The 17,432-nt window shown below is 38.2% G+C and overlaps 1 protein-coding gene across 9 annotated transcripts in view; it reads right to left on the reverse strand.

The window, feature by feature from the left end:
• GALC (galactosylceramidase) overlaps nt 1–17,432 on the reverse strand; it is a 151,405-nt gene that overhangs the window by 116,458 nt on the left and 17,515 nt on the right. For all 9 annotated transcript variants that reach the window (XM_058739928.1, XM_058739930.1, XM_058739931.1 and 6 more), the window contains 4 exons: nt 15,931–16,061; nt 5,276–5,431; nt 4,046–4,170; nt 3,096–3,223 (listed from right to left, as the gene is read on the reverse strand). In XM_058739928.1, the coding sequence (XP_058595911.1) occupies nt 3,096–3,223; nt 4,046–4,170; nt 5,276–5,431; nt 15,931–16,061 (540 nt within the window). The remainder of the gene's footprint in view (nt 1–3,095; nt 3,224–4,045; nt 4,171–5,275; nt 5,432–15,930; nt 16,062–17,432) is intronic.

Here is a 17,432-nt window from a genome sequence, read left to right on the forward strand (position 1 = left end):
TCAAAAACAGGCAAATCCCACGAGACAAAGAGTAAAATAGTGGTTGCCAAGGGACGTGGGAGGAGGGAGTGGAGGACGACTGCAAATGGGTATGAGGTTACTCTTTGGGGTGGCAGAATTAGATAGCAGTAATGGTTGCACAACTCTGTAAATGTACTAAAACCACTGAATTCTATACCTTAAAGCCTGCATTTCATAGTATGTGAATCAAATTTCAATTAAATAATCAGTTAATATAATTATTTTACTAAATTTTAAAAAAAAGAAGAAAAACAATGTTTTCAATAAATGTAGAAAAACTACTTGACAAAATCCAGTATCTACTCCTGATATTTTTTTCAAAAGAAGTTACAAATAAAAGTGAACTTTATCCTGATAAAGTTTATCCATGAAAAACATCATACTGGTAAAATACTCAGTGCTTTCCTCCTGAGATCCAAGAATATATGCTCTCACTATTTCCATTCAACACTGTATTGGAGATTCTAGCCAGTCCAATCAGACAAGAAAAGGAAATAAAAGATACCCAGATTGGAAAGGAAGATGTAAAATTATTTCTACTATTTGTAGATCATTTACAAAGAAAATCCAATGGAATCCACAAAAAAGCTACTGGAACGATAGGTGAGTTTAGTGATGTTGCAGAAAACAATATCTTTATACAAAAATCTACTGTATTACTTTATACTAGGTACTAATTGAATTAAAAAGTTAAAAACTGCCATTTACAATTGAATTGAAAACATGACTTAGTCAAAATTTGACAAAAGATATGAAATACCTGTACACTGAAAACTGTATTATTTGGAGAAATTAAAGAAAACCTAAATAAATTGAGGATATGTCTTGTTAAAGAGTTAGAACACTTGATGTTGTTCAAATATCAATTATCTTCAAACTGATGTGAAGATTCAAGACAATCCCCATCAAAATCTGAGCAGGGTTTTTTTGTTTGTTTGTTTGTTTGTTTTTTGTATGTGGTTTTTGGTTTTTGGGTTTTTTGGGGGTATTGTTTGTTTTTTTTGTTTTTTTTTTTTTTGGTAGAAACTGACATGCTGATTCTAAAATTCTCAGGGAAATGCAAATGACCGAGAATAGACAAAACAACTTTGAAAAAGAACAAATTTGAAGGGCTAAGACTACCTGCTACTAGGAATTGTTTGTACACACACACACACACATACACACACACACACACACGAGTAACCACGGTACTAGTGTAAAGATACATAGCTAGGTCAAAGAAACAGAATAGAGTCCAGAAATAATTCCACCTATACATGGACAACTGACTTTTTTTCAAAGGTGAAAAGGCAATGCAGTGGGGAAAAGAACAGACTTTTCAGCAAATGGTACTAGAACAGATGTGCACCTGTATGCAAACCTTCTTAGCTCCACACGAGAAGCATGTTCCACGAAAGTACAAATGGATAAATCAGACTCCATAAAAATTAAAAACTCCTGCCCTTCCAAAGACACTGTTAACAAAATGAAAAGAAAAACTCTAGACTGGGAAAATATCTTTACAAAGCACATATCTGTAAAGGACTTGTATCCAAAATATGTAAAGGATATAATTCAACCATAAGAAAGAAACAAAAATGGCAAAAGAAAAGAAGATACGTGAAGCACAAGCACAGGAAAGGCTCCACATCATCAGTCATTAGGGGAATGCAAATTAAAACCAAAATGAAATAGTACATCATACCTATTAAGAGCTAACATTTTTAAAGCTCATCACAGCAAGCATTCCCAAAGATAAAGAAAAACTGGGACTCCTATTACGCTGATGGCAATTTAAAGCAGTACAATCACTCTGGAGAACAGTTTGGCAGCTTCCTATATAAAGCTAAACAGAAACATCTCCTATTACCCAGCCACTCCATTCCTATGTATTTACCCCCAAAAACTCTATGTCCATTTAAAACTTGTGCACAAATGTTCACAGCTTTATGTGTAATAGCCAGAAAGTAGAAACGAGCCAAACATCATCAACAAGTAAATAGATAAGCAAACTACCGTATGTCCTTACAACGGAATACTACTTAGCAATAGGTATCACACAACATGGTTGAATCTCAAAATAATTATGCTGAGTGAAAGCAGCAAGACAAAAAACAGTACATTCTGCATGAATCCACTGACACACGACTCTAGAAAATGCAAACTAATCTATAGTGACAAAAAGCAATGATCAGGGAAGTCACAGGACAGAGGGAATATTTATAAAGTGATACGAGTATTCTTTTGGGGCGCTGATGGACACGTTCTCTATCTTGATTGTGACAATGGCTTACTGGTCATTTACATATCAAAACTGGTAAAACTGTGCATTTTAAGTATGTGTTTGAAGGGGATCACATTATGCCACCATAAACTATGCCACTGTGGTATAAAGATTATTTAAAGTTGAAAGTATTTGAGATTCAAAAGATGCCAGAAAAAAGTCTTCTCTGAGCTTCCCTTAGCTTACTAAAAGCAAAGCTCTTACTAAAGCTTATTTTCCTCTGGGAAATAAGGCTGCCAAAAATTCCTCTTCAGGGTGGATCTACACCCAAAGAGGAGGAATGGGAATAAAACCTACCCCAAGTCCCTTCCACAGAGGACTTTTACAGCCCTAAAGGCAGGGGGAAGACCGCGGTCTGGTACAGACAAACAGTACCACAGTCATTCCTGCTTGCTCTCCAGAAAACCCATTCATCTTTCCAAAAAGGCACTTATTTTCCATTAAGTGTCCTTTCGTCCCCTATCCATTACTTACTAATCTAGGAATACAAGCCCAAACTCTGACCACCCCTCCTAGTTACTCATCAGAGTATCCCGCACACGTATGCAAGGTGCATGCACAAATAAACTGTTTTCTTTCCTCTTGTTACTCTGTGGGGGTTCATCAGTTTAATTTTTGGGGTCCCAGCTTCTGAACCTAAGACGGTATAGGAAGAAGTTTCTTCTTCACCTACATGTTGTTTATCACATATGAATTACACTTCGGTAAAGCTGGGTTTTGTTTTTTGTTTTTAAAGGTGTTTAGTTGTGTTTTATACTGTTTTTCCAATATGAAGACAGTTAATCTCATAAAAACAACAAAGAATTACCATAGTTTCAACGATGATGGTGAGGTTACCTAAGCCATCAGTCAGAGCCACGTAGCTTCCTCCTTTCTCTAAGTGACCAACTGTCTTCAGGTAATACCAACCTGGCTGAGTAAACTGAGTGGTATGGGCTACAGTAAAGCAGAAAAAGACCCAGTAAGACACAAACAGTGATAAAAGGGTTTCTTTAAAAAAATAAAGAATAGGGGCACCTGGGTGGCTGAGTCGGTTAAGCCTCTGACTTTGGCTCAGGTCACGATCTTGCAGTTTGAGAGTCTGAGCCCCGCTTTGGGCTCCGTGTTGAAAGCTCAGAGCCTGGAGCCTGCTTCCGATTCTGTGTCCCCCTCTCTCTCTGCCCCTCCCCCGCTCATGCTGTGTGTGTGTGTCTCTCTCTCAAAAATAAACATTTAAAAAAAATTTTTAATTAAATAAAAATAAATGAATAAATAAGTAAAGCTGTCTACTGACTTGAGTCTGATTGAATCTAACAAGCTATTTACTATTTTAGATGAAAATACTTGCCAATCTCACGTTTCAACTTTTGACTAATTAGTCCAGTTAAATGGTACAATTGTAGTAAGAATAACCGTAGTTAGAGTTACTGGTAATAATAAATGAACTACACTGTCAATTTGAGAATACTAAGTCTTTTTTTTCAAGAGTAAGATAAAGTTATCCTTTCTGAACTTTTGTTCACCTCTATTCAACCCATCGTAATACAACTACAAAAAATAAGGTTAAAGAATTAATAGTGCATTTCAAAAACTAATCAGCTTTATGGTTTCAAGCAAGTTTTATTTGCACAATATGTATTTACTGGGTACCTCCAAAGCTGGCCCTGAAAATGTACTGAGCAATATTCCATGCCCCCATACACAGTTTATATACTCTCGTCTCCTGCTTTGTCTCCTAGAGAGAAATGTGGGAAGGAAGAAATGGAATCTGAACCGTACCTGTGACCCAGATGGGGGGTTCTACAGCATAGTGCCCGCTCCACGGCTCCTGAGCAGTCATCAACCCACATCGTCCATAAGGCAACTGTTCATAGTAACTCGCCACCAAATTCCAAGCAATTGTGCTGAAAAGTTTGTTTGATAAAAGAGAAATACCAAAAGAGCTTGTGATCAAAATGTAAAGGTCTAGAAGACTGTAGTAAAAACACCTTATCAGAATTTATATAAATATATGTAAAGAACCAAAAAATGACCACCCAAACTAAGAAAACAGAAGTCACCTAAATTCATTCACATTGTGAAAAATCCAGTGTTGGATCCATCTAGGTATTTTTCACGGTGAAGCACATGATTAAAAAACATAAGTGTATTTTGGGTGTATGATTCTTACTGAACAGTCGTGCAGCCAGAAGATGAATCACACCTTATCAGCACGAGACATGTCACAAATTTGAGTCAAACACAAATAAAGGCTTCGTCCATACCTGTTTTCCTTTTGACAGTCAGCCTTCTTAATGCCTCAGTTTCAAGCTATAATTTTCTGAACTTGACTCTGAGCTGCTATAGAGTTTTACGACTGAGAATGCTTAGTGTCGGACTGCCTGAGTTCAAACCATGGTTCCACCACTCACCCTCTCTGGACCTCAGTTTCCTCATGTGTAAGATGAGGATAGTAAGTGTGCCTAGCCCACGTGATCGTTGTGAGGAGTCACTCTACTAACGCATGCGAAGCGTACGGAACAAGGTCTCAGCTCTCGCGCTACTAGGACTCCGTGCCGTCTGCAAGTGCCAATGGAAGCTTGCCCACTCCTTCAGATGTCGATTAGTGGTTGGTACTGAACCCTGAAAGTGTGACTCTGTGGATTTCAGGGAAGCTCTGGACCCAGGTATTGCCACATGCTAAAATATTTAGGGGTGAAGGGTGATGACATATGGAGTTTATAATTGTTCATTAAAATGTATACGTGGCTTGCCAAAAACCATACAACTGCGTGAATCTTACTGTCAATTACATCTCAGTAAGTCTGACTTTATCGGATACATATTGACAATATTTAAATATAAAAAAAAAATCACAAGCTTAGGTGTACATGTAGGTATAGATGAAACTGCTGTTTACAACCACTGAATCTAGGCTGTGAAATAGGAAGCCCACTGTACTTTCCTTCTACCTATTGTGTTTTTGAAATTTTTCAAAATAAAAACGTTTAAAAGTTTTCAATAACTTACGCAGTCATGTAGCCATTGATGTAATTCTGATTCAATATGCGACCCAAGCAGCCTGCACCCACATCATTATTTAAAGTGCTAAAATCCTCAGAAGACCAAAGCTTCTTCTTGGTCAACCTCGCATCCCTCACCGTTCGGGTCCCAGGATAATGAGCTCTAGAAAAGAAAAGGGTGGGAGGAAATGGGAAAAGGCAGCACATGCCACTTATATCTATTTGTTGAGTAAAGAAAAAACACGTCTTTACCAGTGTTTTCTATTTTAAATCACTGGGCAGCTTATGGATAGAGGTCACACCAACTGGAAGCATCTGCTTCCCACTCTTGTGTCTCAGGATGCCCTTAAAATGCGATAAGCCTATAACAACAGGCAGAATGGGAAGGAAGATCATCAGTGGGTGAGAGATTTCTGTTTCTAGAAACCATAAAATGGATGGAAGCACATAGACAGATGCAGGCAGCAGAGGAGACCACAGCCTAGGACACTCCAAGAGATGAATGAGCTGGAGACAGAATTCAGATTCCCAGGGGAAGTAGAGAGCTCGGAACAGTAGAAAGGAAGGAGTAAGAAGGAAGTCAAAAATAAGACTAATGAATCCATTTTATAAAGTAGCACCTCCTCCCCTACTTCTACCCCTGAGTAGACAAAGAGAAAGACAGCTCGTTATTTATTCCTAGGCAAAAACAAAAAATCAAACATAACAAAAGTCCAGAGAGTTCGTTCTTGAATAAAAAGAAAAAACTACCTCGGTTAAACTACAAATCATTCTCCCAGAGCAGTGGTGGTTCTGAGCCCGGGGGGTTTTGCCTGGTGGAGAAGGCAGAGGCGGGCAAGATTTGCTACTGGCATCTAGCGGGTAAAGGCCAGAGGTACTGCTAAACATCCTATAATGCAAGGGCAGGTCCCCACAACAAAGAATTATCCAGTGGAAATCTCAAAAGTTCACAGGTTGAGTAACCCATCCCCAGAGTAACAGACCCCTCCCTTATTCCATTATTTGAGAAAAGTCAGTCAAAGTAGAAACGTATGTTAATTATTCTAAGAGTAAAATACTGCTTTAATGATGATTTTGGAAGTTACTGATTATTGAATAAAAGCAATTGAGAAATCTCAAATGTGAAGTAGAAAATAGACTAACAGTCAACACAAGAACAAGAGAGCATATTAGCTACATAATTTTAGGGACATGAGCGTGTACTTTTTAGGACAACAATTATTTACCAAAAATTTAATAACAATACAAGCAGAATAATCGGGACTGGATTACATCATAATTAAGTTTGGTATCATAGTATTCATTACACTAAAGAAATGATGGTCAAGACTTGTTTTAGTTTTTAGTTATTTAATTCCATGTAGGTCACGAATCTGTCACAAAAAAAGTCTCATTTGGGAATTCATTCTACCTCCTGAAGATGAATTATGGAACAACATTAATTTGGCATTCCAGGATTTCATAAGGAAGAAAAGAACACGTAACAGAGAACAGGGGACATAAAAAGAAGTATTCAAGAAAAACGAGGCACTACCAAGATGTCGCAGAGTCACTGAACTCAGCTGGAAACACACACCTAATTCGGTTGTGTAAACATACACTACAGAGACCTCAAGAGCAAGCTAGTACCTCACAGGATTAGGAAATTATTGTTCTGGCACTACAATGCCAAACACGGTAAGTCTGTTACTAATCTTTATAACAGTATCTGTTACTAATCTTTGGAACAATATAATTTTAACAGAGTTCTGCATTTTAGTTTCATTCTTATATCCCAGAGCTTCATTCTGTGATCATGATATTCAGCCACATACTAATATTAAGACTCATTCAGTTGTCCCTCAACCAAATGTACTCTTGGTGTGTCTGTGGTCCAATTATACTTGTGAAAAAAGTAAAAACCTGGGAAGTAATATGCTATCATGTTACTAATGATCTCTAGATGTTAGGATTCTGTGTAAGTTCTAAGTCTGTCTTTACAGGTTTCTACATTTTCCAAATTTTCTATAGTAAGCATGCACTATTTTTATAATCTGAAAAAAGTATCTTTTAAAGTTACAGAAATAGGTATTACATCCCTCATTCAGAAAATGTTAACTGTTACATTAAAACTGAGTAATTTACTACATGATCTGAGCAAAACAGGGGAAAAAAAATGATACTAAAAACTGGGTCTCTCCCAACGTCCGGACCCATCACTAGTTCGACAAAACGCAAAGGTTCTTTATAGTTTTTAATGTATGTAACTAGGCAAAAAATCTCTGGTCATTTCACGGCATGATTTTTCAAACTTCAGATGACAAAATTAAGATTACTGGAAGTAAATCAGAGTTATCCTAACAGGGGAACACATTTGTATTAAAAGAGAACTAGGACTTGTGGACAACGTGGATCATGGTGGAGTTTCTGAAACTCCCCAGGACTCCTCCTGAAAGCAGACAGACCAACCAGATATGGGAAAGGGGAAAACCCACAGACAACGTCCTCATCAAAAGTGGGCGACAGGGAATCCCCAGGAGTCTTGGAGCATCAGGACTGACCCAGGGTCAGCAGGTGTGGTGTGGAAACTGTGGAACAGCAGGCAGTCGCGCCCCAAAGCAGCAGACCCTAGCCTCCATGGAGGCGTCAGAGGGCAGCTGGTGAAACCGGGAATGCCTTCGTATGCTGAAGTCATTCAGTCGGGGATAAATAGAAAACAGTGAATTCACTAAGAGGTACAAATACAATACCATGACCCTTTAAACCAACAGAAATAGGAGGTGGGCGATATGTGCATTATGCTAAATTTTGTAGCAGCTGCATTTAAAAAAGCAGAAGGGAAATTTTCATGATATACTTTGTTTAAACCCACTAGATCCAAAATACTATGATTCAACATAAAAAATTATGAATAACATTTTACATTTTTAAAATATCAAATCTTTATTTTTTAAAGGAAACGTGGCTTTTAATTTTTTTTAATGTTTATGCATTTATTTTTAAGAGAGATGGAGAGCACAGTTAAGGGAGGGGCACTGAGGGGGAGGGGCGGACACAGAATCCGAAGCAGGCTCCAGGCTCCGGGCTGTCAGCACAGAGCCCGACGCAGGGCTCAAACCCACAAACTGTGAGATCATGACCTGAGCCGAAGTCGGACACTTAACCGACTGAGCCACCCAGGCACCCCTAAAGTTTATTTATTTATTTATTTATTTGGAGAGAGGGAGAGAGAGAGAGAGAGCACAAGCAGGGGAGAGGCAGAGGGCAAGGGAGAGAGAGCTTCCCAAGCAGGCTCCACACTGTCAGCATGGAGCCCGATGCCCGATGCTGGATCTCATGAACTGTGAGATCATGACCTGAGCCAAAATCAAGAGTTGGACGCTCAACCGTGACTGAGCCACCCAGGCGCCCCAAAACATCCAAGCTTTAAAAATCCAGTGTCTATTTTATACTTACAACACACCTAAATTCAGACTAGCTGCATTTCAAGTGCCCCGTAGCTAACTGTGGCTAGTGGCTACCGTACTGGACAATACAGGTTTAAACCCTTAACAATGTCAGAGATAAATAGCAAATAATTCTATCTGGAATGGTAGAGCCTCACTGTGAAAATAAGCTGCTTGAATGAGAGTCTAAATTGAATGAGACAAGAACACCCAGGGTGAGAGAGAGACAACATTCAGGCAGAAGGGAGAATGGGGCCCAGAGGGAGCTGACCCCGGAAAGCACAGTGAGTACGAAACAAGAATTTATAAATGTGATGCAGGCCAAGTACAACATGAATGCGGCAGGGAGATCTACTCTTCCTATGGAGGTAGCAGCCACAGAATCAATAACTCCTGAGCAAAATCTCATTATGCCACAATAGCCAAAAGTTAGAAATAATTCAAAGACCATTTATAAAGAATAGATAAATTGTGGTATATTCCCACAACTGAACGCAAAACAGCAATGAAAATGAACTACATCTATACCTGGCAACATGAGTTAATCTTAAAAATATAATTTTGATCAAAATAAGATACTCTAAGATGCCATTTAAATAAAGTTTTTAAACAGGCAAAACTAGTCTATGGTGTTAGAGCTAACATTAGCAGTTGCCTTTGGGACCAAAGGAGGAGCTAATGATTAGAAAGATTTCTAAGGAGAGAGCTACTTGGATACTGATAATTTTCTATTTCTAGACCTGGGTAGTGGTTACGTGGGTATGTTCACTTTGTGACAATTCATTATGCTATATTCTTAGGATTTATGTACTTTTACGTATGGATGTAGGCATGTGTATGTATGTTATACTTTATTAAAAAAAATTTTAAGGAAATGAAGCTATTAGACAACAGAGGTACATGAGACTAAAGTGAGAGAATTATAGAATAATTATAAAAAGCATACTTTAGGAAATGGAACACAAGATAGAACAGAAATGGAAAACACCAAAAGGAAAACAGGGGATGGCAAGGATAAAATTATAGAGAATCAAGCCAAAATAAAGAGGTAACAATGGTTTCAGATAAATATGGAACAAAGGTAATATGGAAACAAGATCCAAAGGCATAATCAAAGTCATGGAGTGGGATCTTACTGAAATAAGAAAACACCTAAATACAGATATTGAAAAGGCATGTACTATATACCTAGAAATGGTAAATAGTGTATAACTACTTGACGTTAGAGTTAAGGGAAAATATTCTTTGGATCCACAGGAACTGTAACAAGTCATTTATAAGGGAAAAAAAACAAAAAGTCTGAACAAGGATAATACACTAAATGCCAGAAGCACAGAAACTAGAGAGCACCTTATAGAACAGAGCTGCTCTGTGCTCCAGTATACCGTTTTATACTTTTATTTAAGAAATAAGCACCTATCTTGCTTAAACCACAACCTGTTTTGGTCTATGAAAACAGTTTAAAACCATGTAAATGATATCCTAACACATGGAAGCTAGCGATGGTTATGTCTGACATAGTTCAGTGATCCAAGGGATCAAGTTATAGTATCAAGTATCCCACCATGGAAATAGAAGTAATTCCTTATACTGGCATATAAGATAAGCATATCTACAAAAGGATATTTTCTATTCTTGGAGACAGTTTCAATGACTAACATGAGGGGGTGTTTTTGTTTTTGTTCACTATTTCCATGGTGCAAAGATATGGAATTCTCAGGGACAAAACAGAGTATTTATACCAAAAAAAATAAGTAATACTGTTTAGACGCCTCAGACTCTTTGCTTCCATATGATCATCCTTAGTTGAGAGCCAAGGTTGGTGGAAGCAGCTCGTATATCTTCTCCACGCTCAACTGGTTGCCACAGATTCCAGCCAGTAGGAAGGAAAACGGATAGAAGAGAATGTACCAATATCCTAGAATAAGAACCCTGGGGTGTTTCTTATCATTTTTTGCTCTCATTTCATCACCAGGAACTTAATCAGATTGCCACATCTTAACTGCAAAGAATGATAAGAATCTTGCCTTGGGCCCAGGAAGAACAGGATAGGTTTTGGTAGACCACCAGCAGCTTCTTCTGCATTTGAGTAGGTGAGAGGTCCAAGAGAGGGGGGAACAACAACAGAAAGAAAGAGAAAGAAAGAAAGAAAGAAAGAAAAGAAAAGAAAAGAAAAGAAAAGAAAAGAAAAGAAAAGAAAAGAAGTCTAGCATCAGAATTCTCAGCAGCAACATTTTACATAAGTAACCAATGGAGTAAATTTTATGACATTCAAGTATTTAAAAAATGTGAGGCAGGAATTTTATATCTAGCCAAACTGTCCTTCAAATATAAAGGCCACAGATAAATAGTAATAAACATGTAAGAGATCAAGAAATATTGTTTCCATTAGCACTTCCTGAAAAAATATGGTAAATATTAAGCTTGGGACACCCAAGAATCTAGGGAAGAAACTTCAGCAAAAGACTTGAAGGTGAACACTGCATATGCCTAATGGCAGAACTATATACTAAAAGAAAGAGTAATTGAGTAGTACATAAATGTTACATGTTCTGATAATGTATAACTAATATAGTGGATGCAAAATAGGAAGAGAAAAGAAAATGAAATGTAAATAAAGCTTGCCAATTGGCTGGGAGTTAAAGGTTACAGCTTGCAGCTCACAAATCAAGATAGTAGAAGCTTAAGCTCATGTAAAAGCCCAAAGATTAAGAAATTTTGGTAATTAAAATTCCACTGTTGGTGTGAGAAGGGGAGAAAGAAAAAGTTATGAAATAATTTTCCCATTGTGTATAGTAAACCAATACATAATAACTAAAAGAAACTAAGAGGATTAGTATAAACAGTTTCTCAACTTCACTGCTGACATTTGGTCAGATAATTCTTTGTTGTGGGGAACTTATCTAGTGCTTGGGAGGATACTTAGAAACATCTCTGGGCTCCACCTATCATGCCAGGAACAATCAAAAATATTTCCAGACATTACCACCTGTACTCTGGGAGGCAAAATTATCCCCAGCTGAGACCCACTGGTATAAAGGTGTCAGTACAAATGCAATCAATAGAACCAAAAGCCAAACCTTGCTAAATAACAAAAAAGAAACCTCCTTCAAAAAGGGCAAACAAGGGGTGCCTGGGTGGCTCGGCTAAGCGTTCGACTCTTGATTTTGGCTCAGGACACGATACAACAGTTTGTGAGATCGAGCCCCACGTTGGGCTCCATGCTGACAACACACAGCCTGCTTGGGATTCGCTCTCCCTCCCTCTCTTCCCCTACCCCTACTCCCCTCTCTCAAAATAAATAAATAAATATTTTTTAGAAGTGCAAAGAAAACAAATCACAGAGCAAGATTTTATATGATTATATATATAGTTTAAATAATTAAATAACAAAAGACAATGTAGCAGGATAGAAAACAAAACCTTCAGTTATATAAATGAGTTTAACCTATTCATTAAACTCTGAAGATTTTTTAGGGCAGCAAAAAAAGCAAAATCTGAATCTATGCTATAATGCAAGCAACACACCTAACCTGAGATGACCTCGAAAGGTAAAGGATGAAATTACGGGCAAAGACAGATCAGGCAAATATAAATGAAAAGAACACAGAGGTCTCTTAGTCATAGGCAAAGCAAAATTCAATCCAAGAAGCATAATGAAGCAAAGAATGGCATTGTCTTTCCTTTTCTTTTTTTAAAATCTCTAAACCCAACGTGGAGCTCAAACTCATGACCTTGAGATCAAGAGTCACATGTTTTTCCTAGTAAGCCAACCAAGCACCACAAAGAATGACATTTTCTAGGGTCAACTGTTACAAACCAGAATGAAGAGAAGACATTTATTAATACCTAGGTGCCAAATAACACAGCAGCAACTTTCATAAGCATAAACCGCATGAAACTGAAACCCACTAGTGAGACGAAACTAACACTCTTGGTAAACCTGGATGGTCAAGTGAACAAAATAATCAGCATACAGAATATCTAAACAATGCAATCAGTAAGGTAGAAAAGGTAGAGAATATACACTTAACTCTTATATACGGATAGAGACTACATCCTAATATAATAATACAAAAAGAAGTTCCTGAGAAAGTTTTTGGAAAAACAAATTCAGCATTAAATGACCACAGTGCAATAAAATTAGAAAATAATAAAGCAGAGCTAAAGCACTGCACAAAGGAGTTTGTGTAGCATTAGAAACCCACATCAATAAAGATAAAATGAATTAAACATCCAACTTATTCATGACGATACAGTAAAACCCATTATCTTCATTTAAATATTTTTTCCTAGCCAAATATATTCAAAATCAATACAACTTTCTTTCCTCTCAACGCTTCAGCTGTTTATGAAAAGTTTTAACAATAAAGGCAAAAATTATATTCTAATTTCAATGTATGAAATGTTTAAATACGTCTTACTTTTCTTGCCAAAAAAAAAAAAAAAAGAAAAGAAAAAGCTTAAATCTAACCTAACCATGCTTCTATCAATTTCCAACAGGAAACAGAACAGATGGTCAGGTTAAACCAAACTGAAAGGATGAAACCATTAAATCCAGACTGTGAGAAACTTTACAGGTCACACAATCCAGCTTTTTTTGACAAATGAAAGGGAATAAAAAGGTGGGGTAAGAACCGAAAAATTAGAAGAGACTTAAATATCAACCAATCCCAGTGTATGAATCTAAATTGGATCCAGATTCGATCAAATAGAACTATAAACTAACAAAAACAGGTATTTGATAATATCAAAAAACTGTGACATTTTTAGATGTAATAATGGTATTATTGCTTATGGTAAAAAAAAAAAGAATCCTTATTTCAGAGATACGTCTTAAAACATGTATGGAAGAAATAACATGTGTGTGGAATCTGCTTCAAAATAATGTGGGAAAAGGAAGAAAGGAACTGTAAGTGGAAAGAGCTGGGGTCCCCGAGGAAAAAAAGACAAGACAATCTTCCTTGACTGTAAGAAAAGTCATCGTGGGCCCCCAGCCATCTTGTGATCTATGCCTGACTGACCAGCACTATTTGCCCAAAGCCTGTTTCTTACAGAACTTCCTGAGATATGTTGAAATTGCAGAACAATAGATGCCAGTAGATAACAATTTTAAGGGAACAAAAAAAAAAAAACGTAAGAACAAACAGCCACTATCAGACCAGGAGATAACCTAATCACATCAGGAACTAGGAATCAGTGGTAAATCTCCCAGTGCTGGTTCAAAACCAAAGACTGACCTGACTCACATTCTTGAGCTATCTTTGCAAGATCTAAACCTTTCTGAGCACTCAGATACCCAGAAGTGATGATGCTGACCTTTGAGGCCTGGACTCTGTCATCTTAAGATGACTTCTGCCCCAATTCCATGCTGAATGACTCATAGTACAAGTCCCTTCATGAATACGTAGGTACCCTTAGCCTAAAATTTCCCCGGTTTTATTGTTCCAGGAGACACCGCTCTGGGAAACACTCCAGGTGTTTTCCTTTACTTTTTCTCCTTTACTTTACAAATAAAACCCTTCCTTTCCCTATTCTTTAGCTTGGTTGTGTCTGTTGGCCCCACAGCCACCAACAGATGAACCCAAGTTCAGGTAACAGAATGGACAGGTATGTGTGATGGAGAACTAGGCATGGGTCACAGTTATGGAGACTGAGTGATGGGAACACGGATATTCATTATATTATTCTGCTTACTTTGTGTACATTCAAAATTCTTCATTCAAAACAAAAAGACACATGTCAAGCAGTCTTCACACCAAATAAAGAACCAATTTCACACATATGTGTATTCTATTTTTCAAATGTTATATGTTGTTATGACAAACAAAATTCAAATTCACTTTAAAAAATACTGCTAGGTCAGGGGGGCGCCTCAGTGGCTCAGTTGGTTGAGTGTCTTGACTTCGGCTCAGGTCACAATCTCACAGTTTGCGAGTTCGAGCCCCGCGTCGGGCTCTGTGCTGACAGCTCAGAGCGTGGAGCCTGCTTCGGATTCTATGTCTCCCTCTCTCTCTGCCTTTCCCATGCTCACGCTCTGTCTCTGTCTCTCAATAATAAATAAATGTCAAAAAAAAATTTTTTTTAAATACTCCTACGTCAGGGATAGGAGGGGGAATTGGAGGAAGGTTGTCAACAGGTACAAAATTCCAATTATAAATAAGTAAGTACTAGGGATGTAATGTACAGTATGATGACTATAATTAACACTGAGTGCAATACATAGTCGTTAACAAAGTACATCCTAAGAACACTCATCATAAGGAAAATTTTTTTCCCTTTTCACTGAATCTATATGCGATGATGGATGTTAACCAAACCTTTGTAGTCATCTCACATATATGTAAATCAAATCATCAGGCCATACACCTTAAACTTACACAGTAATGTACATCAGTTATTTCTAAATAAGACTGGAAAGAAGCAAATAAATAAGACAGAGAAAAAATTACTGCTGGAACTCAGGAAGGCCAAGACCCAGAGGACTAAATGGCAGAGCTGGACTAAGAAGCAGGGTCAACGCCACCCTGCTGAGGAAACATGACAAGAGCCATGGTCAGGGTTCATGCCGTACCATTTACATAAGTGTTCATTCATGGAAGAACTCCCAACCACAGGAAGTCTGCCATTTGTAATTTCTAAAATTTAAAAACTACCCTGCCCCTTAATCTAAACAAAGCCATGCTTCATTACCCCAAACGTTAACACAATATTTGTAAAGTACCAATACATTTCATTCATAGAAAGATCCCAAAGTAGAGATGAACCTTGGGCAACATGCTGCCCCCCAACATGTGTATTTGAAAATCTGAGTATAATCTTTGACTCCCCTAAAATTTAACTACTAATAGACTGTTGACCAGAAGACCCAACAACATAGGCCATTAACACATATTTTGTATGTTCTATTTACTGTACACTGTATTCTTACAATAAGCTAGAGAAAAGAAAATGCTATTAAGAAAATAATAAGGAAAAGAAAATACATTCACAGTATCATAAAAATTCCACACATAAGCGGATTGGCTTAGTTCATACCTGTGCTATTCAAGGGTCAACTGTATGTATATTTCAAAGAAAAAGGAATGAAGTATCAGTTATACATGCTTTAGTTAAGTAAATACAAGAAAGCTACCTCTGCAAATGTAATCAGGTGGGAAGGAAAAGCAAAAACAAAGTCAGTATCCCAAGCAAGCAATCAGAAACTGTCAAGTTTTCAAAGGAAAACTGTCCTTACCCTATAACATCAATCACATTCAAGAGCTCAGTGTCGAGCAACATAGAAGCAGAAATGGGTTCCCAGAGATTGTCACTTGCTATGATTTTCACTCGATGGAGACCTTGATAGTTCAGCATCCTTCTTAACACCTTTTGGGAAGATAAACAGAATGCAGAGAAGTTCACAACTGTGTTTATAGCTGTTGAATTACAACCACAACAGCTGAAGTATCTTCGAAAATCAGCATCCTGGATGACAGTGTCCATATTATTTCTCAATAGAAATGTGCCTCCTTTGGAAAATAAAAGCACTATCATTAAGATAATTTACTTGGTGGGAATGTAAAAAGAAAAAAAAAAAAAGAGGTAAAAATGTTCTAGAGGGATTTTCCCTCTGACTTTAATGGAATCCACAACAGACCCTTAATAGTAAAATAAATAAAACCACCACCATAGCTGCAGATCATTAGTTTAAAAGAAAAAGGAAACCAGATTCTAATGTTCTTAATGCTTCCTTCATATGAACCGGACACAACTAGAGAGACACATGTATAGTCGCAAGGAAAAAACCATAAGCTGTGAAATGTCAAATCTGGATAGACAAACAATTCCTCACCTTCACTGCTAAGACCCTGCCGTGAAGCTGTGCCAACCGCAGGGTCACCCAGGACACACGCACTAATTTGTCTTCCACTCGGGGCTATTGCGGCTCTCGTCAGCCCTGTGCTCCCAGAAGCCACAGCTTTTCACTAACCTTGAGCCTCCATCTTATACTAGCCCCCTGCCCCACCTCCCATAACCCCACAACGCCCCCTCCACCACATTCTCACCACTACACTGATAGATAACGCCTGCAGCCTGGAGTTGACCCTGAGTTACAGTCCCTGGCTGCAAGCCACCCCATCAAACCCCATGGCTACAGAGTGAAGTGCACCGTTGCTCCCAGTGAACACATTGGGCTGTGCAAGGCTCAGAGTCCCCAGCTCATCTACTCCACCTTTCATCCTTGCTCCTCCCCCAAATCCCTGTACTCTCAATCTTCACTTCTTTGCAGTGTCCACGCCTGCCCTAGCAACAAGGGGAGTTCCTGTCCATCCCATATTGAAGATTCCAACTCCAGGTCACCTCCTTTAATAGAGTTCTCTAATCCACCCAAGCAGAATGTCATCTCCTCTCTGCACCTTCTGACAACCCTGCCTGGGCATTATCCTTCTAGAGACCTTAGGACTGATATTTCAGTTGTCCACGTGGGACTCTTTAGTCCCCAAATGTGAGCCCCTCTTGGGCAGCAACAGTATTTTTTCTATCTTTATCTTCCAAGTACATAGGGAAGGCCTGACAAGCCTGGAGTTGAGTCAATGCCTGCTGGGGAATAAATGAAAGAAATTTAGTGGATATTACCTGCTCAAAAACATAAGACATTTAGGGGCCCCTAGGTGGCTCAGTCAGGTAAGCATCTGACTTCGGCTCAGGTCATGATCTCATAGCTCATGAGTTCAAGCCCCACACTGGGCTCTGTGC

The sequence above is a fragment of the Neofelis nebulosa genome, chromosome 7 (genome assembly GCF_028018385.1).
Source record: "Neofelis nebulosa isolate mNeoNeb1 chromosome 7, mNeoNeb1.pri, whole genome shotgun sequence".
Classification (NCBI taxonomy): domain Eukaryota; kingdom Metazoa; phylum Chordata; class Mammalia; order Carnivora; family Felidae; genus Neofelis; species Neofelis nebulosa.